Below are 22,733 nucleotides of genomic sequence, written 5' to 3'. Positions count from 1 at the left end.
AAATTTGCATTCACTTTTATTAATAAAATTCTTTGAAACGTTATTGAAGTATCAGTTTGCTAACTGTGCCATACTGCCTCACATGACAGAATGTTATGATGAGCTAAGTGTGTGGTCAGATAATTCTTTTGAAATGGTACGTGATCTTGTAACACTTTACATTGACCGAGTCTTATTTGAAATGAAAGTATAAATCAGCCTGTATAATACAGTGGCCGAGAAGTGCAAAACAAATTAACAAATCTGAAAACACATTAACAAATCCAAAAACAAATTAACAAATCTGAAAACAAATTAACAAATCGAAAACACATTAACAAATCCAAAAACACATTAACAAATCCAAAAACACTTTAACAAATCTGAAAACACATTAACAAATCCGAAAACACATTAACAAATCCGAAAACAAATTAACAAATCTGAAAACACATTAACAAATCCTAAAACAAATTAACAAATCCGAAAACAAATTAACAAATCTGAAAACACATTAACAAATCCAAAAACAAATTAACAAATCCAAAAACACAACAAATCCGAAAACACATTAACAAATCGAAAAACACATTAACAAATCCAAAAACACATTAACAAATCTGAAAACACATTAACAAATCCGAAAACAAATGAACAAATCCGAAAACAAATTAACAAATCCGAAAACACATTAACAAATCCGAAAACACATTAACAAATCCGAAAACAAATTAACAAATCCAAAAACACATTAACAAATCCAAAAACACATTAACAAATCCGAAAACACAACGACAATTCAGACAACCCGGAAGAGGTTGTTATAGTTTGTGATTGGAACACGTACCGATCATTGGACAAGACACCTGTCACTCAAGGTATACATGAAGTTCAACAGTCTGCCGCAGGGAAAAGTTGGAATTGATGGATGGAATGGGTTACTGTGGAGTAATTCTGTTATTTTCTTATATTTAAACGTTGAACTTTACACATAAGATTCCATACCTGTATATCTTGAGTGACAGGTGTCTTGTCCAGGTGTCTTGTCCAATGATCGGTAAGTTTCGATACCTACCTACAAAAACGATACCTACCGTTCCGGGTTGTCTGACTTGTCGTTGTGTTTTCGGATTTGTTAATGTGTTTTCGGATTTGTTAATGTGTTTTCGGATTTGTTCATTTGTTTTCGGATTTGTTAATGTGTTTTCGGATTTGTTCATTTGTTTTGCACTTCTCGGCCACCGTAGAAGCACGGCAAGCACTGATTCTGACATTCCAAGCAAAAGGACAACAAACAATTGCACATGGATTCCTTTTATACTATTCACAAATTAATAAGTCATATACTGCAAATTAAGTTTATTAGGCATGTGTCCATTTCCTTAAAACTTTACAATGACAACATATATAATAATACCTGAATTATTACCACTTAATAATTATGAGGTTAGTCATGTACTAAACATTAAACATGAATTAATGTAGAATTAACGTTAACTATGATAAGAGTAATATGAAGTCTTGCGTGAATAACAACCACCTTAACTACATGTTAGTGCATGTTTTATACATTAATTAATACGCTGATTGAATACATTAACTAACATGTAGGAATAATTTAAAAGCACAATCACGCTCTTTAAGAAAGAATATGACTAAAAAATTGTTTGTTTAATTTGCCATATGAATGATTGTAGAAGAAACCATGATTCAAATTGAATTAGATTTATCTCATTCATACAACTGAGCAGTTGAGGGTTAAGGGCCTTGCTCAAGGTTCCAGCAATGGTGGAACCGGGACTTGAACTGGGACATCTGTCCATTGCTGGTTGTAACTGCATTACTTTTATCCTTATTGAATATAAAAAGATGCACTAATAAACACACACCAAACTAAACACCAGGAATTTAACCCATTTTTTGTCATTCATCCACCATTTCTCTTCAAATTCCACTGTAGTACTAGTATGTGCTCTGGATGGTTCAGACCTGGAACACTGCTCCTTTATCTACAAGGGTGAACAATTATTGACAGGTAATTCATTTTCTTTCTTATATACCATGTTTGATACTGTCATATACATATTAATTAATGCATTAAATAGCAAATATATACTAGCATATACTTAAAGTGAAGTTATGGTCTTTCATGACTTACATAGTATATAAGGTTAGCTCTACATTACTTTGTGATTAGCACATAATTTAACTGATCATAAAATTCATTCATTCATTCATTTTCTACCGCTTATCCGAACTACCCCGGGTCACGGGGAGCCTGTGCTTATCTCAGGCGTCATTGGGCATCAAGGCAGGATACACCCTGGACGGAGTGCCAACCCATCGCAGGGCACACACACTCTCAATTACTCACGCAATCACACACTAGGGACAATTTTCCAGAGATGCCAATCAACCTACCATGCATGTCTTTGGACTGGGGTAGGAAACCGGAGTACCCGGAGGAAACCCCCGAGGCACGGGGAGAACATGCAAACTCCACACACACAAGGCGGAGGCGGGAATCGAACCGTGACCCTGGAGGTGTGAGGCGAACGTGCTAACCACTAAGCCACCGTGCCCCCATCATAAAATTATATATATATATATTTTTTAAGTGTTAATTCAGTTATGTGTAAGATTATTCATGTGCTGTTATTGCACATGGTTAACTCTTTAACTATCCTAGCAATACAATTATTGTATACTGCTTTTCAACTCTAGATATAAGCTATATAGTCTTTAATCCTTACTCTGTTCCTCTCACACTGTTCCTCAACAAGGTGCTGAAAAGCAAGCACAAAGTACTACATTAATATAAATATTACCTTCGTTTAGGTTTCCTAATTGGTGACATTTGTGGCCAACACAAGCCTACCATGTCAATGTTATTCCCCTGTGTATATCACCAATGTGAATTATGGCTTTGTTTATGAACCATTACTGAATTTTACAATGGGCTATGTGTACTTTTTAACTCGTCATCTAATGTTCTCTCCTAATCCCTTTGAGCCATTTATTAAATCAACTATCAGTATGTAAATCTCACAGCCTTACTGCCTTCTCTCCTCTCACTCTCAGTTTAATTGTGTTATAAAGAGACAAACACATCAGTCTAGCTAGTGCAGGCTTTCTTTAGTAGTTTATTAATAAGAATGGTGTTCTTCACCCATAATCCTTTACTCCCTTCTTCCCAGTTTCATGATCAATCAAGTCAACTTTGTTATTGTGTGTCAGTCTATGCTCCCACCATTGTGTGTATCTCTCTCTCTCTCTCTCTCTCTCTCTCTCTCTCTGTATATATATATATATATATATATATATATATATATATATATATATATATATATATATATATTTATATAAGCGCACATAGACAGATTTTTGTACAGCTGATTTTTCTTTTTTGGCAGTTCCAAAATATATCCTTTATTCCCTGCTTCCTTGATTGATCAATTTTGTGATTTTGCCTCAATCTGGTCTTCAACCATTGTCCCCTCTAGACTTTCTTCATTTATCATCCACCCAACTTTGAGAAAGCCCCATTAGAGGGGCAGATGTTCCATTCTTTTGGGACCTGCTTGAGAATGTGAGTGTCGTAATGCAGATTTGGAGTTGAGATGGTGGGGGGATTGTTGAGGAGATGGCCATTCGTGTTTCCCAGCGTTTGGGATAATAAACATGTTCTAGGGGTCTTGTAGTAGCCCCAAGTTGCTTCTATTGAGTCCATCAAGAGAGCCCGGATGGGGAGCTGGCGTCAGGGTCAAGGTGGTAGACCGAGGCTAATGAATATGGATGCCTTGGCCCATCTGCTGTAGTGCATGCTAAAACCAACTTTCTGGCTTTGAGAGGAAAGCTGCACTAAGGCAAAGTGACCCGTGTTGAATATGCTGTAGTGAGGATCACAACTTTCCCACCCTTGCAAAAGAAGAGCATGTGATGAGGTATGAAAAGAAAGTGCATGCTGCATGTGCACATTATGCAAGGAAGCCAGGCTTGCATTGTTTCAGCACATGTTACACACTGCATTATTATAATTTTTTTTTAGGTCACATTTTCTTGTCATTTTTTTTTTCTGTGATTGTTCTCGCAATAATAAATGTTTAAGAAATGTCTTTCTACATGTACTGTATACTGCCCATTGATACCTAATAAGTTTGAGATCTTTTGATCTGACTTTGTGTTGAATTGTATTGAAATTCAATACTTTGTGAGAAAAATCTGTTATGATTTTAATAGTTTTTCAACCTCATTGATGATCTACAGTATAAAGGAAAGGGGTTTAGATATCATAGGTAAATGCCTTCAACTACACTTTATTGTTAGTGTTTATTGCATTTCCAAATTAAATATTACATTTGTGTTTTGATGGCAGATTTTATTTGTTTTCATATGCTGTGGGCAAGCTGATACTCATTATATATCATTTTTTAATAGTAAAAAAAGTAGAAAGGTAGATATTTAAAGGCTGTAGTAATTTCATTCATTCATTCATTTTCTACTGCTTATCTGAACTACCTCGGGTCACGGGGAGGGCTGTAGTATTTTAAAAATATATATATTGTAAAAATATGAGAAAAAACTATTTATTGATGACAAATGTCTTTTTAATACTGCACTCTTTTTACAGAAAACTTAGTGGCTGAACACTGAGTTGTCCTAATATTATTTTGTTCTGCATTGTGAGGCACAACCAGGGAAAACCATGTCAATTTAGTCAAAGTGTTTACTGAATAGTGCAGTCAATTCTCTTGTCTGTACACTGTTCTTAAACCTAAATGTGTGAGCATGGCAGTGGAATAAATTTCACTTTGTGCATATATGGAAGATGTGCTGAATATTTAAACTACATGTCTGGACTTGTAATATGAGGATCCATCCAGGAAAAGGAGTCATCTCTCAGGAGAACAGATACTTTATGATGCATATTAAAAAAACTCCTGTGCACAAACAGAACTCTTGTTCTTAATTAAATTGCTTTGTAATATTATATATCTTAATCTTCAAATCTTCATTTAGAAATATATCTTCATATTAAAGTTATATCTCTTTAGGAATTGGTAGATGAGAAATAAATAAAATAAACAAACAGACCAATAAACAAAATAAATAAATAAACAAATAAATAAACATTGTAAAATTGACATTCTAATGGGTATTATTTATTTATTTATCTATTTATTTATTTATTTATTTATTTATTTATTTATTTATGTGTTTGTTTTATAATTGCTACAGAAAATCATTAATGTAGCTCTTAAACAGTTGTCTGGTAACAAGGCAAACATGCATGTCTGCTCTATTTATTTCATTTATGTACATATACATACAGCTACTTCTCTTTAACAGGCATTAAATTATACATTAGTTCAGCCTTATTAAGTGACCTCATGCTGCAGTTGCATATGATATGACAGCCAGACAGATAGAGAGTGGAAGTGAGATGATTAAAATGTTTAAATATGCCATCATAAGGACTCACTTATAACCTAAAATCAGCCAGCCAATCCTCCACGGCAAAGGTTTGCAGTGGTGTGTGACTATTTATGCTGTGTATGTGTGAGAATTTCTGTCCCTGAAAGCTCCTCTTTAACCCTGGGTCACCACCCTGCCCTATGTTCTATAGAAGAGGTCAGCAATCTGTTCTGACCCCAACACAAGAGACATTGCCCTTGTCCCCTTGGTTTCTATCTGCATCTTTTTGGGAGGTGTCTGAGTGAACACACATATATAGCTGAGTGGAACAATAGGGAGACAATTTTTTTTCCTACTAACTATCTCATGCTGCACTAAATTCATAAGTTTTAATATAAGCCCAATCATTGAATGAAGACACACTAAAGCTTCAGATATATTATAATTTAATAAATAAGTTGACCTTTATTTTATTTTTCTATTTTTAATAACAGTCAAACACCACCACTCCCCAGACCCCATTTTTTAAAAGTATTTTAAACATAGACTAACAATTCATAGTTTGAACAAGGACTTCTGACCAGACATACTTTATTACCCTATTTTAACTGACACAGTGTCACTGCTGTAACATAGAATGGTGTCCCTGTTTTAGACCATGGGGTGGTAAAGTGGGGGCAAGACCCCCTAAGAGGTGGTACAACATAATTAGAAAAGCAATGATTTATACTCACACAGCCCGGTATTGTCCAGCTTCATTGCTGGGTTTGATTTATGTCATTGGTTTTTCCTCATGCCATTCAGGGGTGTTTTTCCTTGTCATTGCCACCTTTGGGGTGTTTATTATTGATAAATGTAAACTGTAATATTTATATCACTATGTGTGCAAAGCGCTATATAAATAAAATTGAGCTGAATTCAATTATAGAACAAGCTCAACAGAAAGCACCTCTCATTATCGTCATTCTCAGACATGTGATCTGAAGAGTTGGAGTGGCATCGAGGGGAGAAAAGTCTGCTTTAAGGGAGTCAATTGTCAACTCAGTCAAACCTTTATAAGAGTTAAATTTTCACCATATTAAACACCAAACCATCACCTTGCAAAAGCAATTCCATCAGCATTTTACACATCATAATGATCCCTTCTTTGTAATGGCACACAACTGGTGTCTGTACAGCATTAGCTAGACAGTGTCACTGCTGACTTCAGAGAAAGTCTAAAGTAATACATTTTCAATAACAAGGTTACTTGTTTACTGATTGAAAACTTGTTGAGGTTACTCTTGAAATTGAGGTTACTCTTAGACCCTGACTTATTGAAACACTTCTATTTCTACAGTTTTAAGCATAAACAATTAGCACTGAGGCTCATATTTAGTGTTTCAATTTCCAGTTACGTGCATTTCCTCTTTAGACCACTGATTGTTTTCAACTAATATTTCAATGTTTCAGAATATTAATATGTAAAAACAAACAAATAAATAAACAAACAACAACTGTATTCTTCACGTGCTTTGTAGTGTGTTCATGTAAAAAAAGTTGCTCTTATTGTTGTAATGGATATTAGATGGCCTGTTGCCAAGCCTATATTTCTAAAATCCCTGACATCACTAGCTCCTGGGTCGAAATCAGCAGTGCTAGAAATTGGTTGGTTTTTTATTCATTTTTTGGTAAAGATGTGCTGAATAGTTACAGATTAGGAGCTTGATCCAGGAAAGAACTGACTCTGTGTCACTTCAAAAGGGATATAAAACTCATCATTAAAATCTTCTTACCTGGCAAAAAAATTTGTCTTTCCAATAAGAGAGCTCACTCATGCTGGATTGTTTTTCACACTCATCCTGGATGCACAAAAGTTCATTTAAACAAGAGCTTAATTTATGCACTGCTTGTTTTTAAGGCTAAAATGATGCTAACATTGTTTTCATGCAAAAAAAGGAGCAAAAACAGACAATATCTCTATCTTAAATTCTTTCTTGGTCACTGTGCTTTTGCTGTGTTGTAAATGTCAAACCCACATGCAGTCTTCCATCTTACATAATGGTCAAGCTTTCTACAGAAATACTAACCAGGAGCTTTAAAGCTCTTGTTCAGGAAGCTTTAGTTTCGCCAAAGGAAATGGGCCTATGAATAAGCAGTAAATCAATCTTCACCCCGTCATATTTAATCTTCACCTCTATCAAACTTGAGTGGATGGCACAGATTCCCACACCCCTTAATCTGTCTTCATTACAGTTTGTGATAGACAGCAAGGCATGAGAGATGTGTGAATGCAGTTTCTGCATTTGGTCTATTTGTGCTACATGTCACAGAGAGAATAGCAACAGAGAACAAAAAGAGCTTTGTGTGTGTGTGTGTGTGTGTGTGTGTGTGTGTGTGTGTGTGTGTGTGTGTGTGTGTGTGCGTGTGTGTGTGTGTGAGAGAGAGAGAGAGAGAGAGAGAGAGAGAGAGAGCGAGAGAGTGTGTGTGTGTGTTTGTGTGTGTGTGTGTGTGTGTGTGTGTGTATGTGTTTTGGCATTACGGAAATTATGCTACTGTACTACAGGATGAGATCCATAGGAATATGGGGTCCTGTGGTTAAATGGATCTAATATAAGCTTAAAAAAAACTGGAATCTTTACTTTTATTTTTAATTCTGCAACAACAATACTGTACTTAGAAAATCATTTGCACCTAACTTAAGGCTAAATAAGCTTCTGTACTTGCTGTCAGAGCTGAGAAATAAAGGAATCCCTTTACCAAATGTCAAATCAGAAAACGATTACATGCATATTCAATTTAGAGTTTTTCATTTGCCTTACCTTTATCCAAAATCAAAATTAAGCCAGACAAGGGTCCTGTGTTAAAATGTGTGTCATGGCTGTGTACTGTATCTGTCTCACAGAGTGAACTAGTAATCACGAGTGGGTATGACTAAATTGCAATGCACCTGATAATAAATCAGAAGATTATGGGTAATATAACACAACAAGCTTATCTGGTGGAAATGTGTAACTGCTGACTATAAACACTCCCTTGATACTGCGTTCTGTTTCTCTATCCTAGTAACAGAATATTAGTCAAACATTACCTTTACATTTTTTGCAGTTATTGTTGTGTAAATCTAACCTAATGTAATTAGGAATGTATTGATTTGGCAGTGAAATCTATTTGGTTGACTGGTTACTTTCCACTATTTTTCTGTCTAGTCTTAGTTAGAAAGAAATTAAACCTCAGCACATACTGTCATAAATCCCTCTGAACTGATCAACATGCATTTTTGTATTCGCAAGAACGAGTTGGATAAACAGCACTGTTCAGCCCTCATTAAATTACAGCTAATCAATATCAATATGAATATGCGTAAGTGCAATATCATGGGCATTAATGCTGGGCAGGTTTCCAGAAGAAGAAGTCCATCTTTGCTATTTCAGCTCGCTACAGGTAGCATAGTTATGTGAAGTACAGTACATACTATGTCTTATTGCTTTGTGTGTGGGTGTGTGATGGGAGATGGAAGCTGAACGCATTTTCCACAGCAGCACCTGCACATTAAAGCTTTCAGGGTATTTAGACACCCACATTCTCAATGACATCTGACAGTCTGCCCATCTGTGTACCCAAAATACCAAATTCTCCCAAATTACTGGTATGAGGAGATGAGATTCGGGAAGTCATTTAGTTCTGATGTAGTTTGAGGAAAACTGGTAGTTCCTCAAGATAAAATGTCAAAAAATGTTAGTTACTTCACTTAGTTTATCAGTAGTGTTCTTAGTTCAGTATCGTCTCCTGCAGTTCTTTGTTGTATGTAGCACCATGATCTGAACAACAATTGTCGTCCACAAGGTGAGAATTTAGTTTGGCTTCAACACACACAAACATACATTATACACGTTCTTAAAAGGACACTTTTACATATATGCATACTTTATTCACACCAAGTCCTATTCCCACATTCATAAAAGCATGTAATATTATAACAGCTGCAATTATGGGCCAAATAACTACTTGAGACCTCCAGTATAAACTTCAGAGTGTTGCATGTCTTCCACTTCATTCCTCTCAGAAGCAAAGATCATCATTCATAAACGGCTTGTGTATATACTGTATACTCATAACCTAGCTAATATGAGGAAAGATCCATTGGTCCAGGGTGTGGCACAGCTTCTTCGTGTGCATATACCAGTGTGAACAAAGGCAGTTTAATCTTCTAGGATTACGTACACCATATGCTCAAACATTCTTCACACTCTAGCACTAGATGTCTGGCTGTTATCCTGCTTCCCTGCAGATTTAATATAAAGTTTGGCATGGAACAATACCGAGCTCTCACATACTACATCTACTTAAAACATTGTATACGTTTTTATTGCTTATGTGTTTATATTGCATATGAAAATTTTGAAAAAGGACCATCATCTGATTTTTTTTTTTTGGATTGGTAATTTTTGTTTTTTCTTTAGCTTCCTGTGTGATGGTGCATTTGAATGGATTGGTTTTTGTGTGTCAGCAATTTTTTTCCAACTTATGACATAGCTTGATATTAATTGCAGCTTTCTGTATTACCCATGTTTAAGAAATGTCTTGCTGAAGGGGGTGTATTGTTTTGGGGAAATAATTTCATGAATATTAATTAGGTAAACAGGCTAAGCATGTCATTTGCTGAGGCATTTCTGAAGCTTTGTTAGGTTGAATGACAGCAATCTCACAAGGGATGTAAATGTGTTGCTGTGGAAATAATCCAAAAGAAAAGTAGCACAAGGGCTCATGTGTGAATTTAATGAGAAATTTGTACAGGCAGTAAACAGTTTTCTGAGAAGCAGATGGTGGAGTTGTGCAAGTTGCTCGTTGGAACAATGCTACAGACTGCACAACCTGGTAGAGAACATTAAAAAGTTGTTTACCATTAACAATAAATTGGTGTTTAATGTTTAATGGATGTCAAATACAATCAAATTTTATTTGTCTGATATACATACATACAGAGTAAGACATGCAGTGCAATGCTTTTTACGTCTGTCTGGTATTCAAGCATAAAAAGGAATGGAATTAAGGATAAAAAATAAAACCAAAAGGAGGTAGATAAATAAAAAGTATAAACTATTTAACATATATGAAAATATATGTGAAAATATATGTATATACATAGATGTGTATGGTAGATATTTGCAGTACAAATTTAGTGATTGTCCTTAAAGTGTCCATGTGCAGTATACTGTAGTGTGGTATAAAGTGGCACTGTGCTGTGCAAGTCCAGAGGTCATAGAGCAAAGATCTGGTTGTGCAGATGGAGGAAGAGGTCCAGTATTAGATCCTGGGTGTTTCCTGGTTCAAACTTCAAATGTCTCATCACAGTGTATGTGCATATAAGAATTATATATTTTTCTTGTCTACAGTATTTATTGTGCAAATGCATTACATGGTGTATGTTCAATATATAATACTAGAATAAGCTGCAGAATAAAAAAAAATATATGTGTTTAATTTAGTTTGAAAAGAGAGATGCCTGTGAGGTTTTCCAACACGTCACTGCCTGATTTGGTATTTTTCTGGTGGAAAAAAATAAAACATCAAAAAGAGTATACTGAGAAAGAGAAAGTACAGTATATACAGTACATCTTAATTATTTCTAACATGATCACTTTCACTTTAAGCAAGATTGTAGTCTAGCTAGAATTTTTTTAAAAACTTTAAACACCTAAAAGTCATTAAACTCAAACAAACTGCAGCTTATAAAGAACGTCAAGTAATGTAAATAATAACAAATGTAAGTAATCATTTGAGCACTGAAACAACAATAACAAACTACTTACATATGTAGATTGAGTTGGTTAATAATCCAACTGCCATTTTTTGAGCTAAGAGGCTTCAGAAAATATGACGCCATTTCCAGTAAGAGAACATGGTGAGAGTCGATGTTCCTTGGTTTTTATAGTGTAGTGTGGGATTTTTTTAAGGGGTGAATGATCCAGTGCACTGGAGGGTTATTTTGCAATTGCAACAGCACTTAAAATAGACGACTCTCAGATCATTTCTGAGACTACTGAACTGATTGAGACACACACACAGTCACCCACAAGATTAATAAAAATCCTGATGCTGTATGCTTTTATTGACTGGCTTGCATCAAACACAACCTCACTGATAATTTCCAGTTCCCTTCAGACGATTATGTGAACCTCCTGTTATTTACATTTTAAACAGTTCAATAAGTGATAATTGTTTGCAATAATGAAATTAAAATAAGAGAATGAATGCATGCATGCATGAATGAATGAATGAATGAATGAATGAATGAATAAGTCTGAGGATCAATAACAGGGTTAGACTAGAGGACACCTTTCTGTATAAAGTGCTTTCAAAGCTAAACAAAGAGATGCTGTGTCTCATGGGGACTGAAACAGCACGCAGCGTCTTCCATCACAACGACAAGGGGAAAGAAGAAGCAGGGGGGTGGTTTGTAGGGACAGAAGGCTTGGAGGACGGTCTCAGTATATTGCCCTCTTTTCGGCATTATTCCCCTCCGCGCGTCTTTGTTCGAATCCCAGTCATTCTCGCGAAACAGATGGTGTCCCGCTCGCGCTCCCCTCGGCCAATCGCGTGTGCCAGAATCAGCTGACTCGCGAGGACAGCGCCAGGTGCTCGATCCCGTTATTTTCTCCGTGTAGCGCGTGCTGCTTACAGTGTGCACAGACCACCGGTGGCTCTTCAAGCTAAACCGACCATGCGCTTTTCTACGGGGAATCCGTGTGGACACAACGAAGCGGTACCCGAATAAAACATATTGCTGAAGCTTTCTCTTCGTATGCATCTCAGGAGCAACGTGATACAAACAAACAAGTCTCATATCTCATATCTTCTGGATTTTTTCCCTTGTTTGTTGACGTTTCGGTCTGGAAGGACACTGAAGGAGGAGGCCGGTGAACTGAGACGTGCACGCCAAAGAGGTAATAACCTATATGCATATATTCTAATAAATAATAGACTAGTTCTTTGTGTGCATATAGTGTCAGATTTAAGGCACCAAATGCAACAGAATCTTCAAAATATACATTTAATGGTCCAGATCCTTAGAGGTTTCTTTACATTAACAAATAGGTTCGTTGCAGTAGGAATTGTACGCATCGCAGTACAGCCAACATTACCTTATTACCTTATTAACACCAAATATGTTACAGGTTTCAAATATCAAATAGGTGTGTGTATATATATATATATATATATATATATATATATATATATATATATATATATATTGCCCTTGTCCTCATATCTGGAGCTGAGGAATTGGTTTTCTCATGCAAGTTCACAGCCATGCATTGATTGTAGTTACCTTTGATCTTCACTACTAATGTGATTTGCATCCAAATATGATGGCACTAGCAGATGTCACCAAGGCCCCCTTATTCAAAATTAGGGAGATACAAGAACTTTAGAAGAAAGAGTAGTAACCCAAACCATGTTAAATGGTGGGAAGGCGTGTTTAAGTGCAAGAAAAAGATGCATAATAATAAGGGAGGATTGTGAGTTGTTCATATTGTCCTTGAGGGACACGCCTCCGCCTAGTTGCAGCTGTTGCGTCTGCAGAGCTTGCACAACTTCTGGGAGGTGGTGACAAGAATATTAATGAAATTGCCATCCTGAGGCAGCTGGGCCTATATAAACACTGTCTGTCTTAATTCCGCATGGAAGTTGCTTTGCAGGTTGTATAAGAAAAGTGAAAGATTTCACATATCATTTTTTTTTCTGAGCTATTTTTGGGGAGTTTCTATTTTTGGGCTGCTGAGTTTCTATACTTTACAGAAGTCAAAATGTGTGGAAGAAGATTCAAGAATGCACACAACATGGGCAATGAAAGGCAACCTTATTTCTAGCAATTCCATAAAACCGTGGTACATTGTATATAGTCATGTTTTTTTTTGCATACAATGGAATAAAACAATTGGTTACTTAATAAGCTCTCAATTAATATTATTTTATTAATTTTGGACTAAAGCTAACAATTTTTTTCATGCTTTATTTACAATCTGACATTTAAATCAATTTGACAAAGAATTTAACAAAATGAATGATAAACAAAACTTAGATTTTGAATAGTCAAATCAGTTTATCATTTCACATATTGTACTACGTTGAGAATTTATTTGAATGTTCATGGAACATTAGTGTGAGCATAGTGTTGCTTTGTTACTGTATTCACTTCACTAAGAAAGCAGAAGGATTTTGGTGCAATCCTTTTCAATGTCAATGCATCAGCAATGTGTTGCTATGGAACACCTCTCTGCTTTGCACACATTGCATTGCATCACAAAAAAAGATACTGCCATCTTTGACTGCTTTTTTGATGATACTTAAATTATATATTCAGTGTGTGTGTAATGTTCAGTTTTCTATGTTATATATGTTAAACTGATGAACATGGACATAGGACCAAGTGCTACATGGAGAAAAGAAACAACAGAAGCAGAGCAGCCATTCCTCCCAAAACCTTCAGTATTGTATTACATTTAGCCCAAAATAGACAGCAGTGCGGTTTTACACTATAATATGCAGGCCTAGTATAGACATAGATAGAGTTTATTGATATCAGCATTATTGTATAGCAACCCATATAAGAAATGATATGATTTGATATGATATCACTTTTCAACACTTTTTGGGAACCTCATATAGGAAAAATCCTTATGATTTCAAATCCTAAGAGTTTAAAAAGAGGAAGTGACAGATTCCTACTATCTTCTTTCCTCTGACAGGGTCCTATGAGTCCTTCTTCCACTGTATGAGAGGTAAATGGTGATAAAGACCAATAAACATAAAGTATGTGCCTAAATATTAAAATGGCTTGTGCAGAGAAAGTAAAATCAAAACAATACCCCTTCAAAATGTTAAAAGCAGGGTATATGAGTGTAACAACAATACAGGCTCCATTCTGAGCCTGTGCTAGGACAGGCAAGGCAGTAGTTTAACTAATTCTGCCACTGTAATGTGATTGCGAAGTCTTCCTGCTAAGTGTCACAAACAGAATGGTTCGGGAAAGGACATATGATTGCACAGTCAAGTCTAGTATTAGAATGTAGAACCCTAAAAAATCAGTATTTCCTACTTAAGTTAAAACAAATTCTTCTAAGAGGATTTTAAAAATCCTTGAGTGTACAATATCAGCAGTCCTACAGTTTATATTTTGTGAAGTCCTCTCTGGAATATGTTGATATTTGTTGTTGGTCCTTCAGCTATTTTTATATGATTTGGATTTATCTTTGCAAATTATCTTCACTTATTATCTCACTGAAAGCTACATCAATTAACAACTCTTAAGCTAGTCTACAACTTTTGCTCTACATATATGCAGCCTTACCTTAATAAATACAGTGTTTCTGAGACTTTTCCCTTATTTTTTCATTGCTTACCTAATTGTGCTTAATAATAATAATAATAATAATAATAATAATAATAATAATAATATATATTATTATGTTTTTTAATCCCAGGAGATCTGGAGATATCAGTTCTTCTAGAAAATAATTACAAAATTGATCAGAGTTTATCAACTGCCTACAAATAACATAACAGGTTTAATACAGCCTAATCATAGAATCCTGACTCTTTGCTTTTATTAACATTTTCAGTATCATATAATGTGTTTGAAGACTCCAGGGATTGTAGACCTGATTTGGAGGAAAAAATAGCTAAACTAATATTGTGAAAAAGAAATTAGATTTGGTACATTTAGACCCTTGGGGTCTGCGTGTTCTCCATTTTACCATCCAACTGTGACGGTCCTTGTCATTTTAATCAATAACTTTCAATTTTAAAGTGTATTTCAAATAACAATACACTCAATTATCAAGTGCACAATCTTACCAAACATAATACTAGTATTTAATATTTTAAAGTGTTAATCAGTGTTGCACAAGTCTTGAGAATCACACACAGATGTTCTGTTTTCTTTGTTCCCAATGGCTAAGCCACTGGGATGCTGAACAGATTTCCATTAACATTCATTTCACAAACTATACTATTCTGGAATGCTCGTATCAGCTTCTAGCGTGACTTCCTTTTTTGCTCAGGATGTGCTGTCGATCCTCCCTGGATTTCATTCTCTCTCTTTTTTTTTGCTTTCTTCTATCAGTGTTTTATTTTCAACTCAACGCATTTCTGCCTCCATGGATTAGTGTTTACACGGGTATGGAAAAATACTGCTTCCATAGAAACATTATTTTAGGTTCTGACTAGAGGATATGGAACCATGATTCCTCAGCACCTTTCTCCCCATAACTGCAGTGTACTGTAGTTTACAGCTCAATCTGCCATTCTATTCACAAGTGACTTGCTAAAAAAGTGCTTGGGGTGTGTTTTTATTCCAGTCAGTCTTGCACAAGCGGTTTTACTTGCTATGTGTTATAGTAGACAGCATGACAGAAGATAATCTAGATTTGCAGATTACTTACCAAATTTGTCTGAAGTGAATTTCAAAATGTTTAAACGTTCCATTCTACTGAAGCTTTGCAATTCGGATGCATTGTATTTTTACATTGTAATGAATTACAGCACATTGGATATTGGAATTAATATGAAGTTAAAGTCCAATCTCTTCATTTTAATTTGAATGTACATCTTAAAATATACATCTGTACTGAGCTCTGACCCTAATCACAAGAATTACAGGCCCAAATGTATAGCCTTTATTTTTAGGAGCGCTATAGACAATTGCTCACAATATAGTTTTAGAGTTTATTTTGGATGCATTTAGAGCCTGATGCTGCTGTTGGAAAGAAACCCATTGCCAATTAAAGTATTCATGAGTTTATCAGTCAGAGAATTCTGAATGAATCAGTCACAGGCACGTAGCATTCAAGAACCAAGAACATATAATTGGGATTGTGTTGATGCTACAGCTCAGATCACAGCCAGAATACAGTACATTCATGGAGGTCTGGGCTAGATCTTGCCAAAAATAAACACTTTATATAGGAAAAGTATGTTGAGATTGGCTATAATTGTCTAGCTTAAATTAGCTGCATTGTTTCAATTGATATTAAGGTTTAAAGGGGTGGGGGGTGATGTAGAAAGTGTGAATTCTCAGACTATCAGTCTGTTTTCAGTTTGCCAGTCTGACAGAAAAAAGGTGATGCCCCCTCATCACCCCCCTAAGGGGGGACAGAATTTTGTCTCACAGTCAAATGGCAGATGGCGCCAGCAGATTTTTATGGCTGTCAATTATGATTTAAGTTATAAAGATACAAAGGATAATGGACTTTACACAAGCAGCCTCCATCCATTAAGACCAGCCTTAATGAAGCTTAAAAGGTTTAAACAATCATTTGCCCCTAAACGTGAAAATGACAGCTTCTGCACTTCTGCTATTGACTGCATGATATGAACAGATATTTACAGTGGTGTTTTAGATATCCTTTTTTATGTGGTGACCAGTGACAGCAATATATTATAGAGTACTTACAGTATAATTTAGAGTTGCAGAGATATAACAGCGATTTAACTACTTTATGTCACCATAATTTATGCTTGCGGTATCTGCTAACAGGTTTGGATTGAAGTTCAAACAGAGCACTAAGTGCTTTTCTCCCCGTTTCTGGACAAATCCAGCCTCCATGCTCACAAAATCTTGGCCAAACTTCAATACACACTGGGCATTGCATATAATAAATATTGTCTATTATCTTTTTCCATTCCATAAAAACATGTTTTTTATTATGTTTTTTTAAATGTATAGAGATCCAGACTGTTAACACTGTGCAAGTAGCTGTTGTTGTTTAACAGAATTAGCAATGACTGCTGAAGAAGAGGAATATTAAATACTAAATAGTCTCTTATTAAAAACTATTCCTTTTTCCAACTAAAGGTATTTGTAAATGATTGTTGTTCAATATGCAGTTTCTTTGCCATATTTCTGTTCAAAATATTTAAATATTCTGTATTGTTAAATTTGGTGCCATCACTATTCTTCATTTGCCTGAGTGTGAACATTTTAACCACTTTTGTGATAAGTAACTGGGTCTGAATCTGAGATTAACCCTACTGTGAAGATATCATGATAAATTGTGAGAATAACAGACAGTGATTTGTTGTTTGATACAATCCAGATAGTTACTTAGAAGACTGAGTATAGATGGTGAACATCACTGCACATGAACCTCAGTTTATGAAGGAACATGAAACTCAGTTAAGAGTTCAAGTGTGCAGTTTTTTTGCCAGATGGTAGCTATTAGGTATCTGTTTTACCACTCAAAATCTAAAAAAATACATTCCCAATTTCAGTGCCTGATACCCTCATTGAATTACACACACCCAAACTGCATACAGAAGTAGAACACAACGCCTAATTTTAATGAAAAAGGAAAGCTTTCTGAATTAATAGATATCATGAGTAATGGGTATGTAGAGGCAGCCTCCTTGTCTTGCTTGATTGCATGTTGTCATTTGTTGTTTATAGAGCTTTTGTTAATTTCTTTCTCCGGGTAAACATTTCATGTGAGAACCAAATATTACAAAGAGTGTTCCGACATAAAAATTAACCACCCTATCTAAAGAAAGAGACTCTTCATTATCACACATCAAGTATTAACTATTGACTAATTACCCCTAAATATTTATACAGTAAACTGCTTTTAAAGTACATCAAGAATACTGTTTTACAAATAATGTTTACTGTACTGTATGTTCATGTATTATTTAAAAACAGGATTTCTGTAAATGCCTCCAGTTTCAATGTGAAAGGTTCAGTGACGTATCATAGCACCGTATTCCAATCCTCACCATGCAAAAAAAAACAAACAAACATATAATTAACAACAACAAAGCCACTAGGCAGAGGTCTAGTGTAAAAGAAGTCTAGCTTCACAGGAAAAAATAGGACCTGGCAATACTGGCAACAGACCAGACAGCATCAATCTTCTATTCTATGCATGACCTGGCTATGATTATTTCATGATGTTTTCCACTCAGTGATGCAAGCCGATTTTGACGACATGACAGAAGACATATGCATTAGACCTTTGCTCTTTAAAGACACACTTTGATAGGTTTCCCTCCAAAGAGATCACAGAGGGTTCGTAGGAATACCCCTTGGATTTCTACAAACACTTACTATTCAGAGAATTTTTTTTTGGATGAAGATCACCTCTTGCAGCAAGTTTCATATCAATCATGTGTGCTGTTATTTTTTGTGTATTCTGGTGTGTGCTGTACTTCATAAGAATAAATGTTAGGAAAGCAGGAGCAAATCAGTTCATTTTTAAACCATATACTTTTGATTATAAATCACTGTGTACTGTAAAAGCATTTCGGACAAGTTTGGGCAGTTTTTTTCAAGGGACACTTTAAAGCACAGTAGAATATTGTAGCCAAATGCTTGCTGGAAACTACTGAAAGAGAGTTTGATGAACTTTATGAAATAACATAAAATATCATAAAATATGATTTATCGGGCAGGAGCATGTAGCCTGATGTGACAAGAGAATGCATTTGTCTTGTCCACACATTAGGTACCAAATTTTTACACCAGTAACATGCACATGTGCTGGTTGCACTGCTTTCAAATGGAGCATTAATTTTTTGGTTATTGAGCTCTTTATACCAGAAGCCAATCTTTAAACCATTTGTTACCAATAGATTTCTGCATTTTTCCTATATTATTGTTTCTCTGTTTAATATGCATCTGTAATAAAATAACTCTTGCTCCACTAGGCTTGAAAAAAAATTCTCTAGGTAAAATCTGATCCACCACTAACTGGCAAATCATGTTTGGATATGATGTTTAATTCAGAGTAGGTGATTTTAAATAAACTCTCTTGGGCTACTTTGAAGAGTCAGTGGAGAAAATATGCAAGCCTATGTTTAAATTTGTAAGCTAAAAATGGCCTGTATGTGTTATCATGTGTTACACAGCCCAAGCACCTGGATGGTGAGCATGGACATTTGCTGATCCATATGGTGCTGATGCTGAGTCAATCATTGCAGCAAGAGTATTAAAGCAGGAATCCAGGAAACATTGGAGAATGCTGAATGCTACTTGTGATATGAATAAACACAACTGTATTTCAATAAACACTGTCCCAAAGTGCTAGAGCTTTTGCTGTAATCTTGATGCACACGTTAACAGTATATTTTGAATTTGCAATTAGAATTCATTCATTTTTGCATAGACTCATATGAACTTTAGTTATGTAATAATGAATATTCATCATATTTAACCAGGTGATGCTTGATCATGGCATTTAAACCACTTGGATATGTTATTTGGATAAATAGAATGAACTGACAACCTACTAGAAAAACAAGTGTCTCAACTATTCTCAACGTTTTCACTAGATCTTGGCTATGGGGATTCGTGCTCATTTAACCATGAGAGAATTAGTGAGCTCTGATTCTTATTCGAGTTCATACGTTTGGCTGTATGGCTGTATCATACATTAATATATTACACGCACACACACACACACACACACACACACATATATATATATATATATATATATATATATATATATATATATATATATATATATATATATATATACACAAAGTTTTTCTTTGATACATAGAAATTTTTAATTTTATATAACCTGCCATGTCATATTGTTGTATCCTGACAGAAACTTTTTCTTTTGCTTCCAGACCCAGTTACACTGCCCTGATATTAGACTGTGTTGGAGTCTACACTGAACCAACTGGGAAACTACTGTGCCACTGAAGTCTTTACAGGATAAAGGATTGATGCAGGCCAACTTTTGATCAGAGTGGCTAAAAATGGCTATAGTGACTGCATACTGTCTTGCTCAGCCTTGCTTCATTTTTTTGCTGGCATTACTTACATTCTCATCTGCTGAAGCTACAGAGTGTCCTCAACTATGTGTATGCGAAATCCGGCCGTGGTTCACACCTCAGTCTACCTACAGGGAAGCTATAACCGTAGACTGCAATGACCTTCGTCTTACACGCATCCCTGGAAATTTGTCAAGTGACACACAAGTTTTGCTGTTGCAGAGTAACTACATTGCCAGGACCAGTGAAGAACTGGAACAGTTGCTAAACCTGACTGAACTGGATCTTTCCCAGAACAACTTTACCAATATTCGAGACATAGGCCTAACCAACATGTCCCAGCTCACCACGCTCCATCTGGAGGAGAACCAGATTGTTGAGATGCCTGACTTCAGCCTTCAGGATCTTACAAACCTACAGGAGCTTTATATAAACCACAATCAAATTAGTTCCATTGCTTCTAATGCATTTGCTGGTTTGCGCAACTTGCTAAGGCTACACCTGAATTCCAACAAACTAAAAGCTATTGATAGCCGTTGGTTTGAATCAACCCCCAACCTTGAGATCCTTATGATTGGAGAAAATCCTGTGGTTGGTATAATGGATTTAAATTTTAAACCTCTGGTTAACCTTAGAAGTCTGGTATTAGCAGGGATGGAACTTACTGATATACCAGGCAATGCGTTTGTTGGACTGGACAATCTTGAGAGCCTCTCTTTCTATGATAATAAACTTGTGGATGTTCCTCAAAATGCTCTACAGAAACTACCAAACCTGAAATTTTTGGATTTGAACAAAAACCCTATACACAAAATCCAGGAAGGGGATTTCAAAAATATGTTAAGGCTTAAAGAACTTGGTATTAATAACATGGGAGAGCTTGTCTCTATTGATCATTTTGCTCTGGATAATCTCCCGGAATTGACCAAACTTGAGGCCACCAATAACCCTAAGCTCTCATACATTAGCCGATTAGCATTCCGTGATGTTCCATCTCTTGAGAGTCTCATGCTTAACAACAATGCTCTAAACTCTGTTTATCTGGCAACAGTAGAATCCTTACCTAACCTGCGGGAGATCAGCATTCACAGCAACCCACTGCGGTGTGACTGTGTTATCCAGTGGATGAGTTCAAATAAGACAACCATACGATTTATGGAACCTCTTTCAATGTACTGTGCAATGCCACCAGAGGTCAGAGGTCAGCGCATGAAAGAGGCACTTTCACATGAATCTGCTGAGCAGTGCTTGCCAATGATATCTCACGACACCTTCCCTAACCATCTTAACCTGGATATTGGCATGGCCATAGACCTTGACTGTCGTGCAATGGCGGAGCCTGAACCAGAGATATACTGGGTGACACCATTAGGTAACAAGGTCATGATGGATACTGTATCTGATAAGTACCATCTGAACAGTGCTGGAACACTACATATATCAAACATTCAGGCTGATGATTCTGGTCGCTACACCTGTGTTGCACAGAATACAGAGGGTGCGGACACTCGGGTAACAGCAATCCGGGTCAATGGCACTCTCCTGGACAGCACTCAGCTTATGAAAATTTATGTGAAACAGACAGAGTCTCACTCAGTACTTGTGTCCTGGAAGGTAAACTCCAATGTAATGACTTCTAACCTGAAGTGGTCTTCAGCCACCATGAAGATTGACAACCCCCATATCACCTATACAGCCAGAGTCCCTGTAGATGTCCATGAGTATAATCTGACACACCTTCAACCAGCAACTGAATATGAGGTCTGTCTCTCAGTTTCCAATATTCACCAACAGACTCAAAAGTCTTGTGTAAATGTCACAACTAAACATTCCACTTTTGCTGTGGAAATATCTGACCAAGGCACCAACACAGCTCTTGCTGCTGTCATGGGTACACTTTTGGCTATCATCAGCCTGGGGTTTATCTCTGTCTATATTGCCAAGAGATGGAAAAGGAAGAATTACCACCACTCCCTCAAAAAGTACATGCAGAAAACCTCTTCCATTCCTCTTAATGAGCTCTACCCTCCTCTCATCAATCTGTGGGATGTAGACACTGAAAAGGACAAAGATGGCTCCTTAGAGCCAAAGACAAGCCAGGTTGACACAACAAGAAGCTACTACATGTGGTGAAGTCCATCAAACTGTTGTTTTGGAGCACAAAGACACGTTTTACTTACTTGTGCAAAAGTGGGTTTATTCTCTGCTTTGCTTATTGGTAACAACTACACTGCCAGTCAAAAGTTTTTGAACATACATAGTGTTTTTTGGGATGTCTTATTCCAGATTTACAAAATTACAAATTTTCATTTTGCCTCATTATAATGCTTTTATAAAGGCATGTGCGCTTGTTTGGTGAACCAGATACTGCATGACTGTAAACCTTTATAAATTGTGCTACAATTTGAAGTTGTGCATTGAGATGAGGATCCTGCAGAAGGAAGCCAAATAAGCTGTGGGAACAGGTGGTTTTTATTTTTATGTGGGTGGGAGCAGGCAATGAGTTATGAAGCTCTCAGGAGAAAGCAAGTGGTTTAATGGTGGTTTAAATGACTATTTATACATTTTAGTAAATAGAA

At 36.0% G+C, this 22,733-nt stretch overlaps 1 protein-coding gene and 1 long non-coding RNA gene across 2 annotated transcripts; one reads left to right on the top strand and one right to left on the bottom strand.

The window, feature by feature from the left end:
• Window positions 1-1,427: 1,427 nt before the first annotated feature.
• LOC132843986 (uncharacterized) lies at window positions 1,428-8,272 on the bottom strand. Its single transcript, XR_009648322.1, has 3 exons — window positions 8,196-8,272; window positions 7,170-7,235; window positions 1,428-1,988 (listed from the first exon to the last, which is right to left on the bottom strand). It is a non-coding gene; the product is annotated as an uncharacterized LOC132843986 (long non-coding RNA).
• A 3,815-nt stretch (window positions 8,273-12,087) lies between these two features.
• Window positions 12,088-22,436, top strand: lrrn1 (leucine rich repeat neuronal 1). The gene is made up of 2 exons (XM_060867133.1): window positions 12,088-12,320; window positions 20,008-22,436. Exon 2 carries the CDS (start codon window positions 20,140-20,142, stop codon window positions 22,285-22,287), a length of 2,148 nt encoding a protein of 715 aa, XP_060723116.1. The 5' UTR covers window positions 12,088-12,320; window positions 20,008-20,139; the 3' UTR covers window positions 22,288-22,436.
• The last annotated feature ends 297 nt before the right edge of the window (window positions 22,437-22,733 follow it).

Source organism: Tachysurus vachellii, chromosome 4 (genome assembly GCF_030014155.1).
Source record: "Tachysurus vachellii isolate PV-2020 chromosome 4, HZAU_Pvac_v1, whole genome shotgun sequence".
NCBI classification, from domain to species: Eukaryota; Metazoa; Chordata; class Actinopteri; order Siluriformes; family Bagridae; genus Tachysurus; species Tachysurus vachellii.
This window is presented reverse-complemented; position numbering and strand designations above follow the sequence as displayed.